Raw genomic sequence first — 27,669 nt, 5'->3', positions numbered from 1 at the left:
AAGGACCTAGGAATGCCCCAAACAAAGCTGGTATTCTAATTACTCCAAAGTGCAATTCACCATGTGCAAAAACTCCTACCAATGTGATTATATCTTTGTCTTTCTTTTCTTCCTTTTCTCTTTGTTCTTCCTGTTTGCTGCACTGAAGATTAAACCCAAGGCCTCACACCTGTTAGGCAAGTGCTCTAGCTACTAAGTTACATCTCCAATCCCCAGCCTTTTTAATGTTTTTATTATTGAGACAGGCTTCCTAAGTTGCTGTGGCTGGCCTTGGACTTGGCAATCCTCCGGCCTCAGCCTCCCAAGTAGCTGGGATTGTAGTGCGTCTGCCCCGCCTGGTGCCTGTGCTTTCTACAAGTGTTGTTTCAGTATAATTAGGTTCGACAACTATTTGCTGAATGAATGCATGAATATGTATGTCAAAGATTTAAACCATTCATGATGGGGATAATGTGAAGGAGCTGGAAGGATCTGAAACAATATAGGGTGAAGTCGGTGGCTAACCAGAAGCTTTCTAGTAAAGCTCAGGGAGAGGTGCTAGAAGATGTGGCAAGGGTAACATCATGTGGCGTGAGTTTGGGGCAGAGAGGATATCATGCCTGTGTAAATGAAGGGGTGGCACTGGAGGCAGATCCAACTGTGACTTTGCCTTTAAGTGTTCTAACAAATCACATTGCCATGGATGAAGCACAGGGGCTTAAAAAGGCCTTTATCAAATATGTGACACTTAAAAACCTAAGATATTGAAACTATAATCAGGAGTTCAAATTGATATGGTGCCAATGTGGCACTTTAAGTCATTGTGGCTCTGAAGGATAGGGCCACCAGGAGCCACCTGCAGTGTCTCACCCGATTCTTCCAGTACAGTGACTGTGGAAGTGGTAGACAGCTGACTAACGGAGGCTGTACTCATGTTCCGTACCCAGGGCAGGTGGAGGGGTGAGGAGTCCTGGGATGGTCTGTCATCAGGTTATGTTCCTTATGTTCTTGTCCTTTTTGGCTTTTATTGTAACTTATTTTTTCTAGTTATAAAAATAAGCTTTGAGCGGTGGATGTAGAGCACTTGCCTAGCATAAATGCTCTGGGTGTGACCCCTAGCACTGTCCAAAAAAAAAAAAAAAGTTATCTTCATGGCTAGAATTTTGGAAAACCAAAAAAATGTAAATAAGTCAATTTTAAATGTCACTCAGGATCCTTCCATTTTTCACGTTTGGTAAATTTCCTTTTCATTTCTTTCTTTCTTTCTTTTTTTTTTTTTTTTTTTTTTTTGGTAGGTGGCGGGTACTAGGGATTGAACCCAGGGGTACTTAACCACTGAGCCACATCCCCAGCCCTTTTTTATATATTATTTAGAGACAGGGTCTTGCTGAGTTGCTTAGGGCCTGGCTAAGTTGCTGAGCCTGGCTTTGAACTCACGGTCCTCCAGTTTGAGCCTCCTGAGCTGCTGGGATTACAGGTATATGCTATAGTGCCTGGCTCATTTCATTTCTAATACATTAATAAATTGTTCTCTTGCATACACCCTTACCTTTTGGGGGCTTATAGTTTAAAATTTTTTAAATTGTGATAAAATATACACACCTTAAAATTTATCAGTTGAACTACTTTGCTGCTGTTGTTACTGGGGATTGAACCCAGGGGCACTTTACTTCAAGATACATCTCCAGCCATTTTTAAAATTTTTATATTTTAAGACATAGTCTCACTAAGTTGCTGATGCTGGCCTTGAACTTGTGATCCTCCTGCCTCAGTCTTCCAAGTTGCTGGGATTAGAGAAGTGGGCCACTGCACTGGGCTTAACCAGTGGGCTTAACTGTTAAATGTACAAGTCAGTTGCACCAAGTACATTCACAATGTTGCATAATCATTATGTGGTGAACACCTACCTTTATAGGCTAACCTTCCCTGAGAACACACAACATGACAGGCAGGCTAAGCATTTCACTGCCCTTTTTTGTCTAACATTTAAACACTCCATGTACATAGGTGCGAGGATTATTCTCATTTTACTGAGATGTGACACTGAGAGGTTTAGTTCCCTATTGTGAATCGCAGGGCCAGTAAATGACAGAGATGGTATTCAGGCAGGTCTTGAGGTCTCCAAAATCTACACTCTTAAATAGTTTTGGGTCCCATTTGGATCAAGGACCACAGAGGGATGAAAGTCTATTAATGTACCTATTATCTCTATACACACAAACACAAGATATTTAAAAAATATCTGGTTCAAATTTTGAGTTGGGAAAAGGTCTGAAATATTTCTAACCCCATAGAATGAAAATTGTCTGGTACTCATTCTCTTTATTTAATGGGATAATTTATTTTAAGGATCATAAAAATATTTATAGGGCTTTCATGAGCTCTTCTGAAATCTTCATCTCCCAAATCTATTTTCTACCATTAAGGCGCCTCAATTTTTAAATCTAATATCACAAGGTTATGCAGAAAAGACTTTTGTGGTTTGCAAAGGGTAATAGAGCCCACCAGTAGCACCAAGAACGGCTCCTGCAGGGGCTCACAGGGTCAGGGATCTCCACGCTCCACTCTGGAAACACACTGCTCCAACCACAGAAGGAACCTGAAACAAAGGAAGCCATCCTGGCCAATATGAGGGTGCTTACTCTGTTTTTTTTCATCTGACACCTACATGTCACCCTAATTGTTTCAGAAAAGGAATCTCTTAGTGACAGAATCCAGGTCAAAAGCACAGAACACAGACTCACACCTGTGGGTATATGCCTTCACGGTAATGAAGGCCCTGAGAAACACCTTCTCAAGTAAGACCAGCAGGCTCACCTGGTGCCTTTGGTCCTAGCTGGGTATGATGGGTTATTGCAGAGGTATAAGGCAGAGAAGCTGCAAGAGAAAATCACCTTCTTCCTTTCCCTCCTTTTACTCCCATGGAGTTCAGAGTCATGTTTGCTTTAAAGTAAAGGAACCCTGCAGACCAGCAGATGAGCACACTTTCAGTATCCACGCTGTGGGTCCATCTCCACAGATCAGACACAGTCTGGCCTTTAGGCCACTCTCATCTGGGAGAACTTGACCAAGCCCATGGGCAGAGCTAGGGCTGAAAGAAAGGATGGCTGCTGAGCCTCTCAGTCTCAGGAAAAAACGATGATGCTTTCAGCTGCCTGAGGGGCTCCAGGAAGTGAAATTCAACACTCTCACTAGGGGAGGTCTGTGGACCCTTAGGATTCAGGAGTGTGGACAGGAGGGCGTGAGGACATTAAATGAGTCAATCCCTGCTGCCGAGGCTACCAGGAGAAGGCAGGTAAAACTCACAGGGTTCTGGGGAGGCTGTAACGGCTTAAAGCCGTCTCCTCAAGAGAGTCAATACTATTTTAAGAGACAAACAAGTGTGACTGTGGTTAAAGATAATCACAGTCAGATGTTGGCAAAAGTAGACAAACATTTCTAGGCCTCTGCTATTTAGGGTAGGAAAGTGTGTGCCAGGCGATGCTTACGTTAAAAGCTTTGGCGGCACAGGGTTTATATATGCAAATAAAATTAATACCCCATAGAAAAAGCTGCTTCTGGAACTGCTAACCTATCCCATGGTGAAAGGGACACAAAATGGAAGTGTACTAGATCCCAGTGCAGTAATGAAAAAACAAAAGAACTCGACCCAAGGATTAGAATCAAACAGGCAGCAGAGAAAACAAGGGAGAAGCAGCCAGCACTCAGTTTACCAAACACAGGCTCTTTAATCTCTCTGGGCCTCAGTCTTCTCACCTTTGAAATATGTGGGCTGAATCTCCAAAGCTGAAGACGCGCGGAGGCACATCATAAATTGTTATGTGTTCATCATTCCTGTGGACACTGCACACCCACCGAGTGTCTATGTCCTTCCTCCTGCCATTTCCTTTGCCTGACTTCTTAGCTGACAAATATCCCTCCTGATCTTCAAGATCCAGCCTGCATCCCCTCTTAGTACAGCATGCGCATGTCCTTCTCCCCCATCTAGAAGGAGGGCTCCTGCTGTCCTCGGAGTACTGCAGCAGGAGAGGCACAGGGGTTTCAGTGGTTCTTAAACTCATCAGTTTCTTAGCAGTCTTAGTATGACATTCAACTTAGAGGACATCTGCTGGCTGTCTCCGCAGCATCCATGTGCTTCCTAAGATTACCCCAGGTTTTACAGTTTGGTGAGCTGAAACCCTGTCTCATCTCAACCTCGAGCCCAGGGCACGTCCTACAATAACTTGAATATTTCACTCCCTGGACCATGGAATTAATCCAGGCTCAGGGATATCATCAGGGCAGAAAGCCCAAAGGAAATCAATCTGGGGAACTTCAGACTTTCTCCCTCCCCCTGAAGGCCTGCAGGTGAATCTCATTACTGCAAAGAGTCTAATGAAAACTAGAAGTCTAACCAACAGTGCATTCAACCACAATGTCAAGTTTCTTTATTTGGGGGTAAAGTGATATAAGCAGACACGGAATACAAGAAGCTGTGATCAGCTTCTGACAGAACAGAAATGTCTAAGCCATAATTGGCAGGTCAGATATTTAACAAACATGGCAGATTATTGTAGTAATTAAAGGAACACATTCAAGATATTCAACTTTGAACACAAATACAGGGTAACAGCACCCACTAAGCCAATAGATCATCTGAAGGCCCTCACTAGTGACCTGCTGAAGAACTGTTTAAGAACCCAACATGCTGGCCTCCAGGAATGAGGAGACCTTTCATCTCTTTCTTAATAAAAATTGTCACCCTGAATAAGCCCTAGAATCTACCAGATCAGCAACTTGTTTTGAACAGGGACATTCTGGAGGCTTAAAAACTAGGCAAAGGGCCAGTAGTATGAGGCCTGGGTTTTAGGTCTGTTTTCCTCAAAAGCTTTGAGAAATAGTCACTAATTCACCCCATCCTACTTAATGGCTCATCTAAAACTAGAGCCTGTAAGACACAGTCATATCTGACCATGGGAAGAACATTACTGCTCCCAAGCTAGGATTTGAGGAGCGCATAGCACATGCCAGGGAGCCGGGACCTGCACTGTGACATACACATTTTCATTTGAATCTCTTTGACTACCCTAGGGGTCAGATACCTGTATTTTTTCCAAGTACACAGATGAAGAAACTGGCACAAAGATTTTAAGTAACTGACATACACATTTGGTGTGCTCTAATGCCAGGGTGGGAACACAGTCTGATCCTTCCTGATCCCTGCTCTGTCTTAAAGATCCACACTAAAGAAAGAATGCTGGCAAACAGCTCTAACTTACATTAAAAATGACAGAAAAGCGTCATAGAGTCAACTGCCTCTATGTCAAGTCCATTTGTGATACTAACTTGGACATTTTCCAACTAGAACCCTGGCTGGCTCCAGAAGCTTTGTAGTTAGTCTCTCCTTTCAACTTCAAGTGAGGACACTTTTGGATAGACACATACATTCAAGGCAGCCTCTCCAAACCTGCCTCTAGACTATTTCCAAAATGTCTATTAGAGATCAAACAGGGAAAAAAAAAAAAAAGAGAGAGAGAAATTATTACATTTGAGTAATAATCTGATGCTACTCTAAAAATGCCGTATGCATGAATTTCAAGGTATAAGACTATACATAGAATTTGGAAGTATGACTCAATCAAAATGAGCTAAACTTTACAAACTAAATCCTTGTCAACGCTTAGCAGTTACACATTTTTGTTTTTAGTACCTGACCTGGCAAAGCCATTCCACAAACTGGACTTCGGACACTGTCCCTGTCCTGTCTCTGTGCTGTGTATCCACTGATAAAGAAAAAGATGCAAGCCAGCAACCCCACAAGGACTAAAATCAACAGAACATAGTGGGCAGCTCATATCTCATAAACCTGGGGTCAGTGACTTTGGAATAAGACACAAGGGTGAGCATGTAATTGTGGCATAATGCTTGGCAAGAAGCCAGGATAATTACAAATCCAGGAGAGTTATGTCACTGATACTCTGCAGTAGGAGGAATCTGAGAGGGTGGAGAACTTGGTGGCCTTTTTTCAAGGGATCTAGCCAAGCTAGGATAAACTCCCACAGTTTTCTGGGATGACTATCCTCCTCCCCACCCCGAATACCTCTTCTTTTTTCCCCCAGGGAAGCCTTGCCCACCTTCTCTTTCAACACACACACACACACACACACACACACACACACACACACACCCTGAGAACTCCAGCTCTGACTTTGCTCTTGTGGCCCTGGCTGGCATAACTGGCAGAAGGGTCATAGTTAAATTTAGACCTGACCACCTCGCCAGGCAAGAGCTGGGGCACTGGCTGAAAGAGCTAGACGCTGAAACTCTCAGGTGGGACACTATTTGAGTAATAATCTGATGCTACTCTAAAAATGCCATATGCATGAATTTCAAGGTATAAGACTATACATAGAATTTGGAAGTATGACTCAATCAAAATGAGCTAAACTTTACAAACTAAATCCTTGTCAATGCTTAGCAGTTACACATTTTTGTTTTTAGTACCTGACCTGGCAAAGCCATTTCACAAACTGTTCAATTGGGAAGAAGAAGAACTTTCCAAGTCAAAGCATAAAGAAATAGGAACTTACATGCCAGAACAATTGAACACCTTAAAAGGCTACTAAGGTCTTCTGCTTACAAAGTGGAACCCAAGTAAACCAATAGGATTCTCTCTGGTTTCTATATAACTTTGTGGAGTAGGAACTGAACAGGATTGCAGAGGAGTATTATTCTCCTTATGTCACAGGAGTGGGTCTAGAACACTGCCCAGAGAGGGACACTCAGACTCAGCAGACACCTGTCCTTGGGTCATGTCCAGAGGGCTGCAGCTGTGGGTGGCAATACTGCGAAATAGGGATGAAGGCCAGGTGGGAAGGGCTGTGTGGGTAAGGTAAATGGAACTCTGGCCCTATTCATTCAGATCCACACTAAAGAAAGAATGCTGGCAAACAGCTCTAACTTATATTAAAAATGACAGAAAAGCGTCATAGAAAAGCGTCATATCTAGGAAGGGGTTCTGGTCTGATAATCGCTTTACAGGGACTCAGGTTATAAATTAGGAAGTAAGGGTCCTAGCAATGAGGCTTTGTGGCCAGAGTACAGGAGCTTCAGATTTTTGTGGACAAAGAAAGCTACATGAGTTTTTAGTGTGTGTTTTGAGATGGGACTTCATTATGTTGCCCAGGCTGGTCTCCAACTCCTGGCTCAAGTGATCCTTCTGCCTCAGCGTCCTGAGTAGGTAGCACTACAGATGTACCAAGGAACTCCTGAAGCAAGCAAGGAAGGTGCTAAAAACTGTAAACTCCATAAAGCCACCTGGCTTTATACATCTTTTACTCAACTTCCCTCATTGTTTATGGTTTGGATCTAGAGTGTCCCCTAGAAAGCTCATCATTGAAAACATGATCCTCAATGCAGCAAGGTTCAGAAGCGAAGGTTCAGAAGTGGGGTTTAGGCAGTGATGAGGGTTCTGACACCTGCAGAGGATTAATCCATTTGCTAGATTAACCCATTGATAGCTGAATGGACTACAGATTGTAACTGTAGGTAGCTGGGGTGTACTTGGAGAAAGTAGTTACTGGGGCGTGAAGGTATGTTACTCTGTATCTGTTTCTACCTCTTTCTTTCTCTGCTTCCTGGCTGCCATGTGCTAAGCAGTTTTCCTTCACCAAGCCCTTCTGCCATGGTGTTCTGACTCACCTTAGGCCCAGAGCAATGGAGTCAGCTGACCATGGACTTGAGACCTCTGAAAACAAGCCAAAATAAACTTTTCCTCTTCTAAGTGCTTGTTAGGAATTTTGGTGTCAGGGATGCAAAGCTGAATAACACACTCATGTTCTCCCATAATATTTAGCAAAACCTTTGGGGAAGATTCTTTAAACTTGGTCCAAAATACAAACACTATCTACCTTGGGGCCAGAAGAGCGGTAGCTACAAGACTCTTGATATTTATATCACTTCCTCAGACAGAGTCCGTGCTCAAACCAAATTCCACCTCTTTCCCCTCCCCTCATCAGATATTCTCAGAGTATCCATTCTCCCCCTTGACAGCACTGAGAAAATGTGTATGAGAGGGGAAGGAGAGGGAGAGAGAGTGTGCACTAGCTCAAACTACAGCCCTCTCTGCGCTGCAAGTTTATGAGGACAGTATCTTGTTCCATTTTGATTTCTGATTCTAATCTAATTCCTGGAGGATCATCAATGATCAGGGGTCAGGAGGCTCAGTCATGAGAAGTCTGGCAGCCACAGATCTTGCTGGGCCTCTGGGATGACTTCATGGGACTCTGATTAGACTGGAAGGCACTGGCCGTCCAGGCCTGGCTTCAGATCAGCCTTGACCTTCCATCTGGCCTGGAAGATCAGAGAAAGCCCCTTGGGAAGTATCAAGAGAGTCTTCTAGCCTTGGTTGGATTTCTAGGCCTGTGGGATATACCCTGATGTCATCAGGACCAGCTGGATCTAGCTCTCAGCTCTAGATTCTGGGACTCAAGCTATAATCTCAGATGCACTTGGGCCTCTAGAGTGGTACAGGTCCCCTCTGGACATCTGTAAACACCAAATGTAAGTGGCCACTGTGGAATAAATTTCTAAAAGATCGAACCTGGAGAGGTGGCTAAGATATAGTTCTGGGAACTGGAGTGTGATTTGCAGTTTACTGGGTCCTGCTCTCTGAGATTCCTTCCAAAGAGCTAGGTCTCCCCTCAGCCTGATCCAGTCCTTCCCCACTCCCTATGCCCCCAACCAAAAAGGCAAACCATTCCACATCTCAACATCTCCCCTTTGAAGACACAAGCAATTTACTACAGATAGCATGATATCATTTCTCTAATAACCATTAAAAAGCAGAAACAAATAGCTGAAGTTAGTTTTAATATATGCATTTAACTCAGTGTCTGTAAAACACAATCATTTCAACATGTAAACAATATAAACTTAAGATGTTTTACTTTTTTATTTTTGTACCAAGTCTTTGAAATCATTTTGAGTCCTCAATAGCCACATGTGGCCAGTGGTTACTGGATTGGACAGCAGAGCTCTAGACAGCAGCTCTGACTAGCTTCCCCTGTGGTTCCCTGAATGTCCCTGCTGCTTTACTCACATGAAATCCTCAATGCTTTAAAAACCCCTTCTTGTCCTTTGGTGTGCAGGGAGAACTTACATCCCCTGGGAAGTCATCTTGGATGACCCCAAATCACTGTGCTTCCATTGACTCCTGCATAATTACTTTAGCCATACTTTAGCCAGCGATCAGGTAGGACCCTAGAGCATTGGTTAGTGTTTTAGTAATTAAATTTTTTTGTTTGTTATTACTGTTTCACACTATGGCACAGCTCCAAATTTGAACTGTAAGATCTTTGGGGGCATAGAAACTTCTTTAATTTTCTCCTTGCCATACAGTACTCAAATATTTGGGAATAACACCAAAGGGCTTAGCTTAATTTCCTCTATGATTAAGGGACAAATGAAGCTGGGTATGGTGGTGCTCATCTGTAATGCCAGCTACCAGGGAAGCTGAAGCAGGAGGATGGTAAGTTCAAGGCCAGCCTGGGCAACTTTGCAAACTCTATTTTGAAATTAAAAAATGAAAAGTGCTGTGATGTAGCTCTGTGGTAGAGCACTTGCCCAGCATGTAAAGGGCTCTGGGTTCAATCCCCAGTACCTCAAAAAAAAAAAAAAAAAAAAAAAAAAAAAAAAAAAAAAAAAAAAAAAATCAAATGAAAACATTTGAATGTGACATTTGGCACAGCCACAGAGACTTCTAGGTACTCATGAATAACAATAATCCAACACTTTCCTAGCACCATGTGATTTACATATATCAACTCAGAATCTAAGTCTTGCAAAAACCCCATGAATAGACTGCATGATCATCTCTATTTTCCAGATGAGGAAACCAAGGCAGAGTTTTGTAATTTACATGAGGTCATACAGATAAGTAGCAGAGCTGGAATTCACATTCATTCTGGCTTCTGACTCTAAGCCCTGAATAATCGTGATATATTGCCTCAAAATCCAGAACCATAAAACAAATTTATAGATATTTTTATACTCTGTATATCAGTACACAGTTTTTTACATTCTCAGCCAGAGTATTTATTCATATAAAAAGAATTAAATTAATTCAGAAAATGTAAACAGAAGCAAACGGTTGGAGAGACATGACATTCCTATCCCAGAGGATGTTTCTCATAAATCCTCCTATAACAAAAACAGTGCACCCTTCTTTCCAGAGAGTGTGAAACTGGGGGTGACTGGCGACAAATGAGTCTTCAAATTCTAAATGTTCTCTGTTCAGGAGTTACATTTCTAGGAATTTAACCTAAGGAAGAAATTGTGTATGTGCCAAGCCAACCATACAAGTGACCATTACAATACTGTATGTAATAGCAAAAATTGGAAACAACCTCAAATAAAGAGATAGACTAAATAAGAACAAATTGCATTTTACACATAATATGTGTCTAAAAGTAAGCTAATAATCTATTTCTCTGGATCAGAGAGCCTTGACTTGCATTATTTGGTGACTTTCTTCCTCTTTTTCTTTAAAAAATTTCCTCCATGTATTTTAATGTTATTTGAGCTATTTCTTAACTAAACATTAGAAACCTATGGATAATCACCTTAAAATGCTGGTGGTTCAGCAAGTATCACATTTTGTTAACTTTTTTTCCTTCCATAATGGGACCTTCCTTTTTATTCATCTCTTAAAGTGTCACACCCAACATAGAGACCACAGAAACATCTTATTTGTTACATCAATTTTCACTATTTTTCAGCTCTTCAAACTGTAGGGGGAATAAATGATACATGTTCTACCTATTGCCAAGGTGATTATGAAAGGGAAGAGAGGTGCTGGAGATGAAAGTATTTTGCAATCTACGAAGAGTTAAAAAGATGTCACTGTTATGATAACAATGATGCTGCTGATGATAATTGTTCTAATTGGTTTTTCTTCTGTTTTAGCTGAAGCAGCCTTCTGTGTAATTAAGATTCTTTGTAAATTAGTATTGATGTTGATCAGTTGTTATTGCAAAATAATAAATTAGTGGAATTCTGAGTAAATTTAATGTCTGCATTTGAATACACTTCTTTCCACTTAGCTTTCAGAGGTCTCATCTCATGAATGACCAACACCATTGCTCTGGGCCAGAGGTGATACAGAATATCATGGTGGAAGGGTATGGTGCAAGATAGCAGCTCAGGACATGACAATCAGGAAGCAGAGCTATTTGGTGACTTTCATGGTATGAACACCTCTATCATGGACAATCTTAAGCTACCAGTGGTTTAATAATCTGCTCTCAAAGTATTGAGTATTTAATAATCCCTCCTTGAGGTGAGCTGGCTCCATTATACCATTGAATACATCCATTAAAATAATGTATGGAACCAACCTCAGTGTCCTTCAACAGATGAATGGATAAAGAAAAATGTGGTATATATGTGATGGAATATTACTCAGCCTTAAAGAAGAACAAAATTAGCGCATTTGCCAGTAAATGGATAGAGCTGGAGAATAAAATGCTAAGCAAAAAAAGCCAATCCCCCAAAATTAAAGGCCGAATATTTTCTCTGATATGTAGTTGCTAGTTCACAATAAAGGGGGTGAGTGGCTAGGGAAAAACAGAGTTACTTTAGATTAGGTAGAGGACAGTGAAGGGAGGGGATGGGGTAAGGAGGTAGGAAGGATATTAGAATTAATCAGACATTATTACCCTATGTATACATATGACTATGATCCATGGGATCATATCAGGTACAACCAGAAGAATGAGAAATTATACTTTATCTATGTATATAATGTATCAAAGTACATTCTACTGTCATGTATAACTAATTAGAACAAATAAAAAATGGAAAAACATAATGTAGAAGTTTTTCACTACATTAAATGAAGAAAGTCTGTAGCAATATTACCTACTATTTCTGAAAAAAAAAAAGGCATGGAAAAAAAACCAAGAGGATCTGTTCAAAATATTAATATGTATTATCTCTAGGTGATGAAATTTTATATTCATTTCTCTATTTAAAAGTTTTCCCATTTATGTATGATTTTTTTAAGACAGAAAAAAATTAGTCAAGGATTTCTTTCCCAGTTACAATAATTTAATGATATATTTCCCGAGTTATGTCCCAAAGAAAAATCCCAGAACCTGCTCAGTGAGATCAGCTGCACAATTAGAAGCACCATATGACCAAGAAGAAGAGGGGAGGGGTAAACCCTGTAGCATTGACAGATCTCTAGAAGCAGAGGTACACTCAGTAAATCCCACCCAGCATAGAGGAAAGGAGGGGAGGGGGAGTGGAGACACTCAAACCCCACGACAAGAATCAGTCTGTCTACTACTCTGATCCTGGAAGGATCTGCTCCTAACCCAGGACTCTTCCTCATACATTCCCATCAAACTTTTTTTTTTTTTCTTTTTTTTTTTCCCATCAAACTTTTAACCACTACATTAAACTTGCACTGACAGTTGCTACATTTCATTGTCTGCAATGAAATGCTTGATAGTCATCAAAAATATCCTGGAAATACATCGACAAGATGTTCAGGAGATTAAGTGAAACCAAGTTCCAAAGTAGTAGATAAAAGATGAATCCATTACATAAAAAGGTTAAGCAGTGGTTGCCTCTAGGTAGTTAGGATTATGTTAATTGTGGTCTTTTTGTTTGCCTAACTTTTGGTTTTTTTCCTGTGGTGAGCACAGTTTGCATTAAGAAGAGTGAGAAAAGGAAATAAAAGCAATGTACTCTTTAGTGAGAAGATGCAAAGACCCCCTCTGCTAGACCCTTGACCAGGGAGCTCAGGGAAGGAACCTCCACAGATAGACCATAGATGGTTCCTACTCCCACCCTGCCCCCAGCTGGTGAAAGTGAATGGCCAAGGCCTCCACACTGCTCAAAACAAGAATTCCCCAGGGAACAAGTGGCCTTCCGTTACATGCTTTTTCTTGCTGCAGTTGGGGGAAGGGAGGGGAAGAAAGGCAAAGAATGGAGAGAGAGAGAGAGAGACAGAGAGAGACAGAGAGAGAGAGAGAGAGAGAGAGAGAGAGAGAGAGAGACAGAGAGAGAGAGAGACAGAGAGAGAGAGAGACAGAGAGAGAGAGAGAGAGAGAGAGAGACAGAGAGACAGAGAGACAGAGAGAGACAGAGAGAGACAGAGAAAAGAGCAAACCAAAATGAGAAAGTCCTGAGCATTATTAAAGGAAAACAAAACAAAACTCAGAGGAAATCTCTTTTCCTTCCAAGACAGCAGCACTAAATCTGTGGTTCTCACACCTGAGCATGAGTCACTGCCACCTGCAGGTTTGCCAAATCACAGGTTGCTGGATACCCACTCCAGTTTCTGGTCTTGGGGCCTAGAGGGTGCGTATGCACCATGGTCCTGGGTGACCACACTTTCAGAACTTCTGCTCTACAGCATTCTGTCAGTGGAGAGACAGGAAAGAAGACACACCAACTAGCTGAGACTGGGATGCAAAATTGCTGGCAGACTCAAAGAGTTTTCACCATGGAGGCTTGGTTCTCTTTCGGATGGGGAAAGGCAGCTTCTCTTTATCCACAGGAGCACTGTGAAAGTTCTAATGGAGGGAGGGGAGAAACTGAGAACATCCTGAGAGCCTACTCCACACCAAGTGGTGTGAGAGAAGTGCGCGCCAACACCATCCAGTCCCAGGGGAGAGCAGATCACCAGCAACAGCAGTGCCTGACAAGGCGCTATTTCAGCCTAGTGCAGAAGGAGCTTCCCTTCCTTTCAATTTGACAGTTCCCTCACTGTGGTCACCACGAGGGCAAGAAGAATGTGGAAAAACCTGTTCAGAACTCTGATCTTTGCTCTTTTACCTGGCAAAAAGTCACCTGGCAACTTCCTAGCTGCCTCACGGGTGTAACCAGGGCTGCTCTCCTTCCAGGAAGTCTAGTGCAGGAGGTTTGTGCCAACCTCAAGAAATGAACAGAGGTGCTCCATTAGTCACTGCATAGACCAGCCAGGGAGCCAAGACACCCATGTCCCTCTTGTGTATGATCCATACAGAAGACACTGGCCAAACCTTAGCGAAATGTCTAGAACCTCAGGGCTGGAATAATAACCGATGGGGGGATGGGTTGTAGCTTTTGTCAGCAAAACAGGCTGAGAAGGACCAGCAAGGCCTCACACGTGAAGAATGTGCAGCAAATGTGGCTAATCTAAGTTGATTGCTAGCCAAAGTCAAGGGGCAGGCAAGAAAGTGGCAGGCTTTTGATATAGTGTAGGTTCTCAGGATCTGAACCCCAAATGGTGCAGCTGGTTTAAGGTGCAGCTCGGTGGTAGACTGAAGTTACTAATGGAGGGAGGGGAGAAACAAGAATGCTTTTGATCCCCAGCACGAAAACAAACGAACAAAAAATGGTGTATCTATTCTCCAGTTCTTGTACCTTGTGTTCTTCCTCAAGAGGACAACTTGGGGATGCTTAGGCCTCTTGCCAGTCTTCTGTTGAGTCTCCTTTAATGTGATGCAGTGACTATAATATTACCAGTGTTATGTGCTTTTTTTTATTGGTTTAATTTAAAAGGGGGGGGGTGTGGAGATGACAAGCTTTTTTCCCCTACAGTGACAACTCACTACACTGAGGCAGAGTTGACAATGGTTTGAGCCAAGACCATTAAATAATTTAGGAACTTATATTTACAGCATTACCACCTAGAGGACCATACTTAGTTGGGAGACTCTTCAGGATAGAGTCTATGTCTAGTATTACTGTCATCATTAATAACAGCACTTTCAAAAAGTACTTGACATGCCTGGTGCTAGGCTAAGCCCTTAAAAGACATCATCTTAACCCATCCTCACAGCAGCCCCATGATTCCATCCTCTCCCCAGGTACCTCATGCAGGGCTGGCATGCAGTCAGCACATAAATATTTGTCAAATGAATTAAAACATTGTGTGTTACATAAAAACCAGGGACAATCCAAGATGGAATGATAGGAATGCATTTCATTGATTCATTTCCACCTGAAAGGGCACATATCAAGAACAGGGACAAGCCAGGCAAGGTGGTCTATGCCTGTGGTCCTAGCTACTTGGGAGGCAGGCGGAGGTGGGAGGCTGAGGCAGGAGCATGACTTGAGCTCAGGAGCCAGATGCTGTCTCAAAAAACAAAACAAAAATTATAGGGACAAGAAAGAAAGGAGAAAAGGGACCTTTTCAATTAAACTGAACCAAAGGGGAAAACATGAATAGGTATTTGCTAAGAACCCTGGGCACTGGCTATACTGCTGCCCACTCTGTCTCCATGATCTTGGCACAGAAGAGTCCCTTAAGGCAGACCAGTCAGGTCCAATTCCAATGGCCAGGCAGGCTCTATAGTCACCTCAAGAACAACAAACATTCCACAGTCAACACCCGAACCTCAGCTTGGGGACCATATCTGCTCTTCTCAGTGTGGTCAGACTGCCTCTCTTAAGAAATGCCAATGAGCCCGAGAATAATGGGGTTGAGGAAGGAGCCCAGGAAAAGGGTTTTGGTTCTTATGCTGCTACCAACAGCTGGATCTCAGTTTCCTCCTTTAGAAAAAAAGATAAAGTGACGAAATGGCTGAGGGCCCTTCCAATTCTTACTTCCCAATCAGTACTTTTGACTTGAGAATCCACCCCAAACCCCAGGTTTCAGACCCACGTCTTTTCTAGGGTGTCCCTGTAGGAATGGCCAGCCTGGGGTTTGGTCTAAAGGAGAGGGCAGAGCCTGTAGCCACTCACTCACTGAAAAAGAAGCAGTATATTTAAAAGATGGGCATATATTCAGGGCAGAAGAGAACAGTATTGAGATTCTCACCAAAAAGAACATCACAAAATGGAATTCAAAAAACACTAGAGTTGGGCATGCCACAGCACTGTGATATGGATGGGCTCAAGTATAAATAAACTCCCAATGTTCACTTGCTTTTTTACTTTTTATTTTTTCATAAAAAGAAAAGTAGATACAGAGTCCTAATTTTTATCTTTTTGTCACCAAGTAGGACCCACAGGCCATGAAAACATGCCCACAGGATTAGTAGTGATTTTTGGATACACAGTTATACGAAAGGAGGGATATTTGGCTTCAATTCTCTACCACACCCCGCCCAAACCAAATACTCCCATTTCTACGAGGCTGCATGATGCCTGGCAGTTGGTACTATTACTCAGGTAGGAACTGATTTCCTGTTACTACTTACTAGTTAAGAGAGTCAAGATCTGGGTAGGGGACAGTATATATATGTGGTACCTCTTCCAAGATTAGGGTATATCCCTAGGAGAAAAAGAAAAACTGAGAGATATATTGGGAAAACAAATACATATGAAATGGTCAACGGAATTCTCATCATGATAAAAGCACTTCTCAGAAGATGAAGAAATAAAAGGATAGGCATCCTGGTCCCAAGGATTTTGTCCTTTAAAGTAAAGCAATAGAGAGTATCACAATAGAGAGTATCACAAGGGTACCTCAATCAAAGTTACCAACACCTTTCTGAAGAAACCCGCTGTCACAATTTCACACATTAAATTCAGTTTATAGAATGAACCATGTTAACTTAGGCCAAGGACAAGACATTCCACATCAAGTCATAAGGTTCCTGATTAGGGATTCTGGGACAAGGGAGAAAAAAAAAAAAAAAAAAGAAAAAGAAAATTATGGATGAGGATGACTTTAAATGCCCCATGAGCCGCTGTGACCTTATCCATCCCCTCTGATGTCAGAGTCAAGCAGGACCATAACTGTGCCATGAAAGAACCATGGACATGTGATCCCAGCACCTCCCCACCCACCTGCCCTCACCTCTGAGATGCTCAGACTGCTGAACTGTCTCAGTGCAAATGGAAAAAACATGATGGCACATGGCTTGGGATGCAGAGACATCAATACAGCAGTAAAGAAGTATAAACAAATCCATGCACGTGGTGGAGGGGCAGAGGAGGATGGTGATCACCAGAGGCTTTCAAGAAGGGACTCTGGTCCACATATCCAGAATTAATTACAGGTGGACTAGAAAACCCAAGGCTCTAAAACTGGCTTTGAACTATAAAGATCAGGAAAACCTCTAGGCTCCAGGATCTAGAAGTCACAAATTCCTGCAGGACACATAACTTAGAAACTTCCAAGTGATTTGAAATTTTTTGTCACCTTAAAACAAACTTTTTTTTTTTTTTTCTACTTTAAGATAACTAAAGAAATCTCCAGAACTGACCCACTTCAGGCTCAGAGGACAGTCTTACTGGCCAAAGCAATCCTCAATTCCCCATAGAGGGTGACAGTAATGATTTATTACTTTTCAGACACAGGGATGCTGTTACCTTACTTTGGTTGTTTTCACTTTTCAAAAAGGCAGCTGTAAATGTATTTGCCTTCTTTCTTCTTATCTCTATTTCCTCTCTACCCCTGTTTTTCAGTTTTTCTCTTCTTCAATACCATTTATTCAAGGTAGGAAAGAAAGATCATCTTTCCTCAATCCCCTTTATCATACCCATTCCCAATAGAACCAAAAAAATGAAAGAAAAAAAACACAAGATAGTCACTTTTTGCTTTTCCAAGTCAAAAGACAAGTTCAACTACATTCATTAATATTTTCCTCAAATATGATTTAAAGGCCACACAGGTACTGTTACTAAATCCTTGACTCACTCCAGTGACAACAATTACAACCACTTAAATTCTCCAGAGAAATCCCAGTATGGCTCACTTAGCTTCTAGTCAAAAAGAACCAGAACATTCCACTTCTTCTTGTCTCCTTTCAGTTGTGTCCTCCTCAGATTTTATAAGGCGGTCTCCTCTACATCCCGAATGACTGGAGCCAGGCAAAGGCCCTGAACTGGGGAACCACAACAGGGGGCTCTGACCCACTGGCTCCAGTGTTTAGTTACTGAAGTTGTAGGGGACAGCCTGCTCTCAGGAGCAGGGTAAGAGACCAAATGACCAGCTGCTTGTATTTGAAATAGGGAGTAAGGGAGGCTGCCTTTCAATTGCAGTATGTCTGTAAGACCAGAGAAACTGGTTTAGCTGAAAATGGAGGTAGATGGTTCCCTGCTGTGAACACCCTTCACTCCAGCCAGCCTGACTCTCCCTGAGTCCTTCTCCACCTTGGGGTTGGGCCAGTCTTTTCCCACAGAGTTCTGGGGTTCTGGACAATGTGTTGGCACTCAATATAGGCCTTATCTTCTCAGTCTACTTCTCAGCCCATGCCCTCCAGCTGGATGGAGACTGTTGTCTCTCTTTTCCGCCAAACCTACTCTGAGGGAGCCACAGGGAGTGCCAACACTTCAGATACTCTCTTCCTGCAGGGCCCCTACAACATGCCTGAGTTTTCGGTATCGGGGGTTGAATCCAGGGATGCTTTACCATTGAGCTATATCCCCAGTTTCTGCATGGCCCCACCACGCCCTGCTGTTAGAGGCAGGTTCTTGCTAAGTTGCTCAGGCTGGCCTCTAACTTGAGATCCTCCTGCCTCAGCCTCCAGAGAGCTGGGATAATGGGCATGCACCATCGCTTTGCCCATCTTCACACACATTTTAGATGGAGTAAAGAATAGAGAGTAAAGTCAGAGTTGGCACAGATGGACCCACCTTGCTACCCTTCTTTTCCCCTTTTAAGCTGCTTTAAGCTGCTTTCTCAGGAGGACATTTTGCCTCCTCTCATCTTCAGTGGAGGGTCAATGGCCTCCTGCACCTCTGGCTCCCATAACCTGTGCTTGCACACCCACTCAGCTAGCCAGAGACTGCAGCTGTGTTCCTGGTCGGGGCAGGTCCCTACCCCCCACCCCCAGCCCTCTTCTGCTGGCCTCACAGCGGTTGGCCAAGGCAAGTCACAAAGCTTGAGGAGACAGACTGGGGAGGATTACCCTGTGGGGAAGCCGGAGCTGCCACATCTGGACCCAAGGACAGCTGCAGGGGCTTCAGATAAGCGCCGCCCTGGTCTCCACGTTCCGCCCAGACAGGAAACACGCTCCCAAGAAATTCTACTGGAAAGCCTTTGCTACTAAAGCAGCGCAGCCTTCTGAGCAAACCCACCCACTCAGATTCCCTTTGGCCATTTCCTGCTTCCTCCCCTTTTACGCACCCATCCTTCGATTCCCAGCCTTGGTTTCCAAGGTTAGGCTTTGCTAGTCCCTGCCCCCTCGGGTCGCTTCTCCATCTAAATTCAGACGTTTAGAACTGGGTACCACACAGTTCCAGGCTGTTGTAATTAATGCAGAGATGGAAAGACTCTAATGCTGGGATTATGAACCTTAATGACCCGGGGAAAGGTCCTAGAGATTTAATTAGTTTTCGTAACCCTAAATCTGGAGAAGTTGTCAAGGCTATATATTGTGTGTGTGACACAGAGAACGGGGAAGGGTCACTTGAATGATTATTTACCAGTAACTCGACCAGAAGTTCCATCTGGATGTTACCCGGATGAGGATGGGAATCTAGGCTGGGACAGTGGAGGGGAGAGGCCCGATAGGCGACTTTTTAAAGGGGCAAATGTCAAGTAAGAGCCTATGTTCTCACTTCTAATTGCACCAAAACACTCTTTTTTGTCCACTCTCCCAGTTGAAGTGTTAAAGTGACATGAACAGTGTTGGAGACAACTGTTCCCTCTCTCCAGGAAGGTCCAGCTTTTTTTTTTTTTTTTTTTTTCAGGAGAAGCTACACAATGTATAATGCCTCCTCCGAGATGTTCTCACCCTCCTGCTTTGCCTGATTTGCAGGCTGCTTTGGGGAAATTGGTTGCTTCCTGCAAGTCTCCTCAGCGACATTAAAATTAGCAGAATAATTAAACACAGTCCTAATTGGGTACAAAGAGAGTTCTCAGTTAATTAATGAGCCAACCTCTGGCCCAGAGCTACAAATTCACGCTGGCCTGTGAAAGCCCAGGCAGAGAAAACCAAGCTCCAGTCCCATAAGAAAATTGTCACTTGGCAAAAATAGTTCCTGGTGTAGACACAAGTGTCAAACACATTCCTATAGCCAGGAGTCATGTTAGCCTTGAAGCTGAGATCCATATGTAAATGAACAGAAAAGTGCCCCTCTGCCACTTGAGACACTCCGGCTCTGAGTCCCTCTACGCACCCTCCGCATCCGCACCACCCTCCGCAGCAGGCTGGCACCCTGACATCCAAAGTTCCTGGGAAGTAACTGCGTCCCCAAACTGCAGCTCCGAATCCAAGTCAAAATCTCACCAAGAGAGCGCGCGCGTTCTGCCTGGGAAACTGAAATGAACGCGGTTCACAGCAAACCCTCTTTCTTTGCCGCCCTATGTCCTCCACCCCCGCATCCCCCGACCCCAGCAGCCTCCCCTATGGTTCCCGCTTCCTCCCTCCCTCTCTCCCTCCCGGCCTCTCAGCCTCACCACCCAGGTTAAAATGAGGCACCCATGGCAACAGCCACTCACCTCCGCAAGGGAAGCAACAGCAGCACTTAGCAAAGAGCCACCCCAAAGAGGGACCTCTGGTATAAGCCCGGTCGCCGCCCTTCATGCTGTCGCGTGGTCCCAGATATCCCGCATGGCACGGGTGCCAGCCAGGGGTGAGAGCGCAGCCGGAGAGAAACTTCAGCGCCGCGCGCTCCCGCCCTGCTGTCCTCTCCCGCACCGCGGCCACAGCTCAGACTTAATGGGAGTCGGAGCCACCTTGGGGAGGAGGGGCGGGGCCCGGCGGGACCCGACGGGGAGGAGGGCCTAAGGGGGGCGGAGCTCCAAGGTCCAGCTGTTTGCTGGAGACCCGGCCAGCAGTGGTTACTGAGCCTTATGCAACGCTGCGTGTGGCTGTGAGCACCCGTAAGCATAGGGAGCACGGTTCCATAGAGCCCCGGGCACAAAACAGTGCTTATGTGCAGTTTCCTCCCCTCAAAAGCTACCACAATGAGCGCTGGCTTGATGCCTTTTCTCCCTAACAGATTAGTTCTTTCCTTCCCCTCATCTTCAATGTTTTAAAAACATCTTCACCAAACCTTTTTCTTTCTTTTTTTAAAAAATGCTTTCAACAATGATAACAGTTCCTCATTTCTTTATTGGCTTCCAGGCCAGAATGATGTTGTGCAAAAGCATTCTGGGTTTGGCATCATAAAACCGAAGTTCAGAATTCAGGTTTGCTACCAACTAGCTGTTTGACCTTCTTCCAGTCACTTTACTTTTGTGATCTTTATTTTCCTCATTTAAAAAAATAGAAAAAAAAAATCCTTACGTTACAGCATTGCTGATAGAATTTTAAAAGATATCCATGGCAGTACTCTTACACAGGTGACATTTAATAGTTCCAGGTAAATGAATGCTTATAGAGAATCTCCAAACATTTTACTTATGGTAAAATGTTTACTTCCATTTACCATCTCCCCACAACATGTCTGTTGTACTAATCTGTAGATCTATATCTCTTTGCTTTTCCTCTTTAAATCTTTGTGTGTGTGTGTGTCTCAAGGAGAGGCACAGCTTACTTTCTTCAAGTCCCTTGAAGCCAACCTGGACCTTTGCATTGTGTTATCACTCACAGTCTCTCTCCCATTTCTTTGTGTCCAGCTTTAGGGAAATGAGCCTACAGGAAGCACATAACAGTCATAAAGTGGACTTATTCATCAGAAAAAAAGGGAACTTATGAGAGGAATAAAAATCATGAGTTTGATCACCCAACTAACTAATTCCCATCTGGATGAAAGATTGGCAAGGGACAAAACTTTTAGAAGTTGCCAGGATTTGGGGTTTCCTTTCCCAGTGTGAACCATGCTTAGATTTGGACCTGTTTATGTGTCAAGGCATCTGTCATATGGTTAGGACACAGTAGATGCTTGGTAAATGATAGTGGCATGATAGGGAATGATAATAGCTAATATTCATTAAGCATGAATGTTATAAGTCAAGCAATTTCCACAGTATTCTCCTCGCATTAGCTCATTTATCCTAACAACAACAAACCCTTATAAAGTAGGGTGCTCTTCACATTTAAGGAAAGTGAATGAATGAACTATGATGAGGGTTTAATGGTTTAACTCTAAAGAGAAACTCCAGAAAGCTTTACCCCATAGCCCAGCAGAATCTAGAGTCAAAATCGTAACCTCTACTTTTCCTCCTGTCACCGCTTTGATGGCTTGTCCCAGAGAGAGTTACAAAATCATCTTATTATCAGGCTGGAAATGTGCCTCTGGTGCTCTTTCTAACACATGCAAAAAACAGCAAAATGAAAGTTCCAATGGCTCAGGCAGCCTACACCCAAAATTCCTGATTCCCGAACCATCCTGGCTGTTGGTCAGTCTCCTCTTGCCAGTTTGAATTACTGAAGGACGCTTAATCCTCACAGAGTTGCCCTGTGTTCCACTTCTGACCCCTGGCAACCAGCACTATTATTTTCGTTCTCTTTTCCATCACCAAAGACAACAGATACACAGATTTGGAAGCCCAGAAAAAAAAGCTTCCTGTTACCTCAGCCCTTTTAAAAGTTAATTTATTTGCTTGTGATCCACAGCATGGGTACCACGGTCCCAGAGTCAATATCTCATCCATCCCTCAACTTTGGACCCTTTGAGCATTCTTTATTTTTGTTTTTTAATTAATTTTTTTAAGTTGACACATAAAAATTATACATATTTATGCAATACCATGTGATATTTCAATGTAGAATATTCTGATAGGAATTTAACATGCTTCAAAATTGCTGGCTGAGCCAGGCATGGTGGTACAAACTTATAATCCTAGCAACTTGGGAAGCTGAGGCAGGAGGATCACAAGTTCAAAGCCAACCTCAGCAACTTAGTGAGGCCCTAAGTAACTTATCAAGACCCTGTCTCAAAATAAAAAACAAAAATGACTAGGGATATGGCTCAGAGGTTGAGTGCCCGTAGGTTCAATCCCCAGTATCAAACCAAACCAAATGAAGCAAATTGCTGGGCTGGGGTCGGGGGTGTAGATCAGTGGTAGAATGCTTGCTTTAGTTCACAGGCAGTCCTAAGTTCTATTATTTTTTATAATAAATAAGTACATAAATAAATAAATAAATAAAATTGCTTAATAAGTAACCAGTTCTTTTTTAAAGTCTTCCTTTGAACTTTTGTGTTCAGATGATACTAGATCACTTTTCTGTCACAGTCCTTTGACAGAGGCTGATGATATTATCTTATGGAACACGGGCTTGAATGGGACGTTTGAAGAAGATCCAGTTTTCACTTCAGAAATCAGAGTGCCAGTACACTCTAGGGTGGTTCTATATATGCAAAATGGATCCATCAGACATGGAATAACCCAGGTCCTTATACCCAGGAATCTATCCTACTCTCAACATAACATAAAAGCATTAGGAACTTCTCCCCTCTTAAGTTGATATGATCAACACATTTTGTCTATGCTGGAGATTCATGCTGAGCATAGACCAATAACCAGTGGGTCCCACTGCCATCTTTGCAGGCATTCCAGAATGAGAGTAGCCAATGTCTGCACCTCAGAAGGAACTCCTAAGCACCACTGAGAAACTGGTTGTAGACCTTTCCATTAATTCAGCAAATACTTATTGAGTACCTCCTCTGTGAGGGGTTCTGTTCTAGGCACTGGCTCTGCATTAGTGAACAATACCCATTCTACTCTCTTTGAAGTTAGCCCCTAGGACAGACTTACCAAGAATATGAAAGAAAAGTGACTAAATGTCAGATATGTACACAAATTTTAAGTTGAGGGATTCAAGAAAATAGGTGCCCAGCTCCTCCAGTCTGTATCTAAACATTTCAATGTCTTCAAGATAATTTAGATAGATAACTGACTGGACTACTGGGAGATGGTAGAAACTGTGGATTAGGAGGGGCATGGTTGGAGAAAGTAGGTCAGCAGGGGTGTGCCCTTGGGGACTATATCTTGTCCTTGAACCCACTCTTCCCCTCTCTGTCTCTCTCTTTCTCCCCACTAGCTGCCATGAGCTGAGAAGTTTTTCTCTGTCATGACTTTCCACCATGTTGTTCTGCCTTACCTCATGCCCAAAGCAATGGAGCCAACAACTGTGGAATGAAATCTCTGATAAACCTTTCCTCCTCCAAGTTGTCTCTATCAGGTATTTTGGTCAGGATGATAAAAAGCTGACTAACACAGAAGGGATGGTGAAGGGTAATGGTTTCTAAATATTGGCACTCATGAGAATTGTCAGAGAGCTTTAAAAAATTCTAATCATTAGTATTTGTTTAGGCTCCAGATATTCCAGGGTGGAATGATATTTGAGAACCATTAGTGCCTTAGTCTCCCTGAGATTCAGATTGACTTTGGGTACAGCTGGGCATCAGTGAGTTTAAGTTTTCCCAGGTGTTTGTAATATGCACTACAGTTTGAGAACCACTAGTGTGACATGGGCCTGTGGACATCTCCAGAAGTTGTTCTATATAAGGCTTGTACTTTTGAGTATGCATAAGAATCACTTGGAAAGTGCATGAAACACAGATTACTGGGCTTCAAATCCAGAGTGTCTGATTTAGTAGGTCTGGGGTGAGACCTGAGAATCTGCATTGCCACAAGTTCTCAAGGAGGATGCTGACATTGTTGGTACAGGGGCCACACTTAGAGAACCACTCATGTAGTGCATTTTCCCTCATTTGCCATCCAGGTGCTCTTCTTTTTTGTAACAACACCTTGATCTTTGAAGAAACATCCTTCCTTCATTCCCAGACCATGTTTTTGGGTGTGGTTGACATCTTTCCCTGCCTACCCCACACTCCAAAGTATGAGCACCAATCACAGGGATTGGATGAGACTTCGCACATGACCCAAGTTCATAAAAGCATAAACCTTAGCAAGAGCTACTGGGAAAGCAGAAATCTCTTCCCAAAAGATATCAAAGTTGGTAAAATGTTAGCCTAGAGTAGGAGGCTATCATGCCATACCCAAGCCATACTGGAGAAGCTGCCTGGGAAGGAAACCAGTGCAGACCTGATGAGTGAGAGAAATGAGAGAGACTTCTAGTGATATAGCCTCAATAATTAGATGTACTTTTCCCTAAAAGTTTATCTTCCCTGGACTTACGTTGGCGGGGTGGGGGGTGGGGGGGAGGAAGTACATGACTTTTTGTGTAAGCCAGTAGAATACCTCCCAATTTCGGGATTTTCAAATAGTCAGCAACCAACTCCCAAAATTCAGTCTGAAAACCACTGAGCTGTAGCAATATCTTTAGATTGGTCTTAATTTCCAAAACAGGTGGCTATTTGGAAACAGTCTTATTTTTGGCACAGTTTGTCTCCAGTGATGGCTGTAGCCTAAGTTCATTTATGTGAATTGGACTTTCTACCTGCCTACAAGTTCAATTTCTGTCTCATTTCTATTTCCCCCAACAAGGAACCCCAGAATCCCTGGTCTTAGCCTGCAGATGTACTGGGTCAAGGATTTCTTAATACCGGGCCTGGCATTGGGCACTAGTGTGACTGCCTGTCCCCCTACCCCTCCATCCTAGGTTAGCCACAAGCTTCAGTGACACTGGACTGTGAACTCAGGCATTTGCGCCTTCCATCAACAGACATATGCCCAACTTTTTTTTCCCTTCAGGCTTATTATCTTCAGCTCTACCAGACAGAAGTTTTCTAGATCACGGCACTTTCCACATTTTTTTTTTTTGTGAGAGTCCAGGTCAGACACATAAGGAATAGCAACTTTGCCCCAACTCAGGCCTAGGATTCACATGAGAACCTTCCTTCTGTGCCAAGTACACTACAGACCTTTTACAGAACAGCCTCAGAGATGTTCACAGGCTCAGTGGAGGCTGTGAGGGTAGTTCCTGGTGAATATGCCTGCCTCATCCCTCTCCAATTTCTCACTCAGCTACCTCTTCCACCTGCAGGGACCCTCTCCCCTAGCACCCACCCCAGATTTTGATTCAGATTCATATCTACAGTTAAAAAAAAAAAAAAAAAAAAACTGTTCAGGGAGTTTCAATGTGGAGTCAGATCTGAGAACCGCTAGTCTCAGGACTCAAGGTCCCCCACTCTTCAGGAAGAGTCTCAGCTAAGTTGGTAGAGTTTAGGAAGAACACATGTCTTTCTTCAGTTCTCACAATTGGCCTTTCAAGCCCCTGGGATCAAGTGATTCTCCTACCTCAGTCTCCCAAGTAGCTAGAACTATAGGTTCATGCCACGGTACAGGTATTCTGCCCGTGTTAGGCTGTTCAGTAGCTAAGTGCATGTTCCTTGTGGGGATTTTAGACCTCTGATCTGCCTGATTACTGATATCAGGATGGTAATATTTTCCCAAATAACCCAGTCCTGGTCTCCATTTGTGGCTATGGCTTAAAATCATGCAATTTTAGCTAAGTATTAATCATTTACTCAACAAGTAGTTGGTGTTTGAACATCTACTACCTGGAAGTCACTGAACTTACCTCTATAGGGGAATTTATATGGGAAATATAAATTGGATAACGAGTTCCCTGAGTAAAGACAAAAAATGACAGGGTGAATTCTAGGAGAAGCAGTTGGCTTGATTTTCTTTGGCAGTTAAAAGAAACTTGAGACAGACAAGTTCTGGACATAAGGTAAAGGTTTCTTCTTTATGTGGAAAGAGGAACTGAGACAATAGTCATTAGTGACAGAAGCACTTGAGATTAGAGAGAGGAGGTGCAATGTGTGTGTTGATACTACATTTAATTTGAACTTGAAATGTTTTCTTCAAAATTGTGGCAAGTCCAGGTGGGTAACTATCCCCAGGTGATATAGTAATGTCTATAGAAAAAGCCTGATGGCCAGCATTATGCATAGTAATCTCTAACTGCCTCTGCTTAGTAACCACCGTACCATTGCTGGCCTCCTGGGTACCACCATCCATCTGGTGATAGCTCCTGGAATTCAATGGCTAAACATCATTTAGGTCATCTGACATGATTTCAACCACTGCCCTAGAAATGTGTCTGCTGCACCTGCCCACTTGACCCCTGCCTACCTCTTTCTAGCTGTGTCACTTATCTTCAAGAGAGTTAAGCCCCAGCACATCCCATCAAACAGCCTCTCTTGTTCAGGAAGGAAGGATTGCTGATTGTCTTCTATCCTGAACTAGGCCCAGGGTAGGGGGGTGGTCCAGGCAATACTGATGAAGACTGTGGGATTATACAGGGGACCTGGTGTATCCCTAGAATGGCCAATGTTCATTCATGTTCTTCTGAGAGACAGGGAGATAGAGTTGCTGGCAGTGAAGACAGGTTCTAGAGATTCGGGCTGAGCAGCACTGCTGGCCTGAGCTCAGGAGGAGAGAGCGATTTATCAAAGTGAAATATGGCTACAGCTAGAGTTGCTAAAAACAACCCAATCCAGGTTCTATCCACTTCCAAAAATGCTTACCTCTAAGTAGGTCAAAGTGTTCCCAAAGGAGAGCAGGAAGAAGTGCCAGTCTATCACTTTGACTGAGTTTCAATTTAGGTGGGCTTGCAGTTGCCCAGTGTCCACTACAGGGGATGGCATTTCAATTCCAACTGTCAGTGCCACCTGCCCTCCCACAGGAGAAGAGCAACTGAAGCAGCATGTGGATTCATGGGGTCCGATAAAGAGGTTCTGATGCATTAAATGGAGTGGATTTTGCCTTGATGTAACTCTGTTCAGTTAATTGAAGATTTCCAGTGGAAGACACTACCTATCCTCCCATTTCTGAATTTTCAAACTTCCAAACAAATGAAAGTTGTTTAGCTCATCTGTCCTCAAAAATTTTCCAGGAAATGAGATTTTAAAGATGTCCTCAGTCAGAACTCCTAGCATCAAGATATTACTCCCTGTTGGCCC

The 27,669-nt window shown here is 43.2% G+C and overlaps 1 protein-coding gene across 25 annotated transcripts in view; it reads right to left on the bottom strand.

Moving 5' to 3' along the window:
* Positions 1 to 27,669, bottom strand: part of KALRN (kalirin RhoGEF kinase) — a 647,130-nt gene that overhangs the window by 102,706 nt on the left and 516,755 nt on the right. The window contains exon 1 of one of the 25 annotated variants that reach the window (XM_079156103.1): positions 20,348 to 20,773. The exons of 18 other annotated variants lie outside the window; for them this stretch is intronic. In XM_079156103.1, coding sequence (XP_079012229.1) covers positions 20,348 to 20,432 — 85 coding nt within the window. In that variant the 5' untranslated portion in view covers positions 20,433 to 20,773. Of the gene's footprint in view, positions 1 to 20,347; positions 20,774 to 27,669 lie in introns of those variants that run through there. 6 more of the 25 variants (XM_079156102.1, XM_079156092.1, XM_079156097.1 and 3 more) reach the window with 6 other exon arrangements.

This window comes from Sciurus vulgaris (genome assembly GCF_902686455.1).
Source record: "Sciurus vulgaris genome assembly, chromosome: 10".
In the NCBI taxonomy this organism is placed as follows: domain Eukaryota; kingdom Metazoa; phylum Chordata; class Mammalia; order Rodentia; family Sciuridae; genus Sciurus; species Sciurus vulgaris.
Note: the sequence above shows the minus strand (reverse complement) of the source record. Positions and strands in the feature narration are given on the sequence as shown.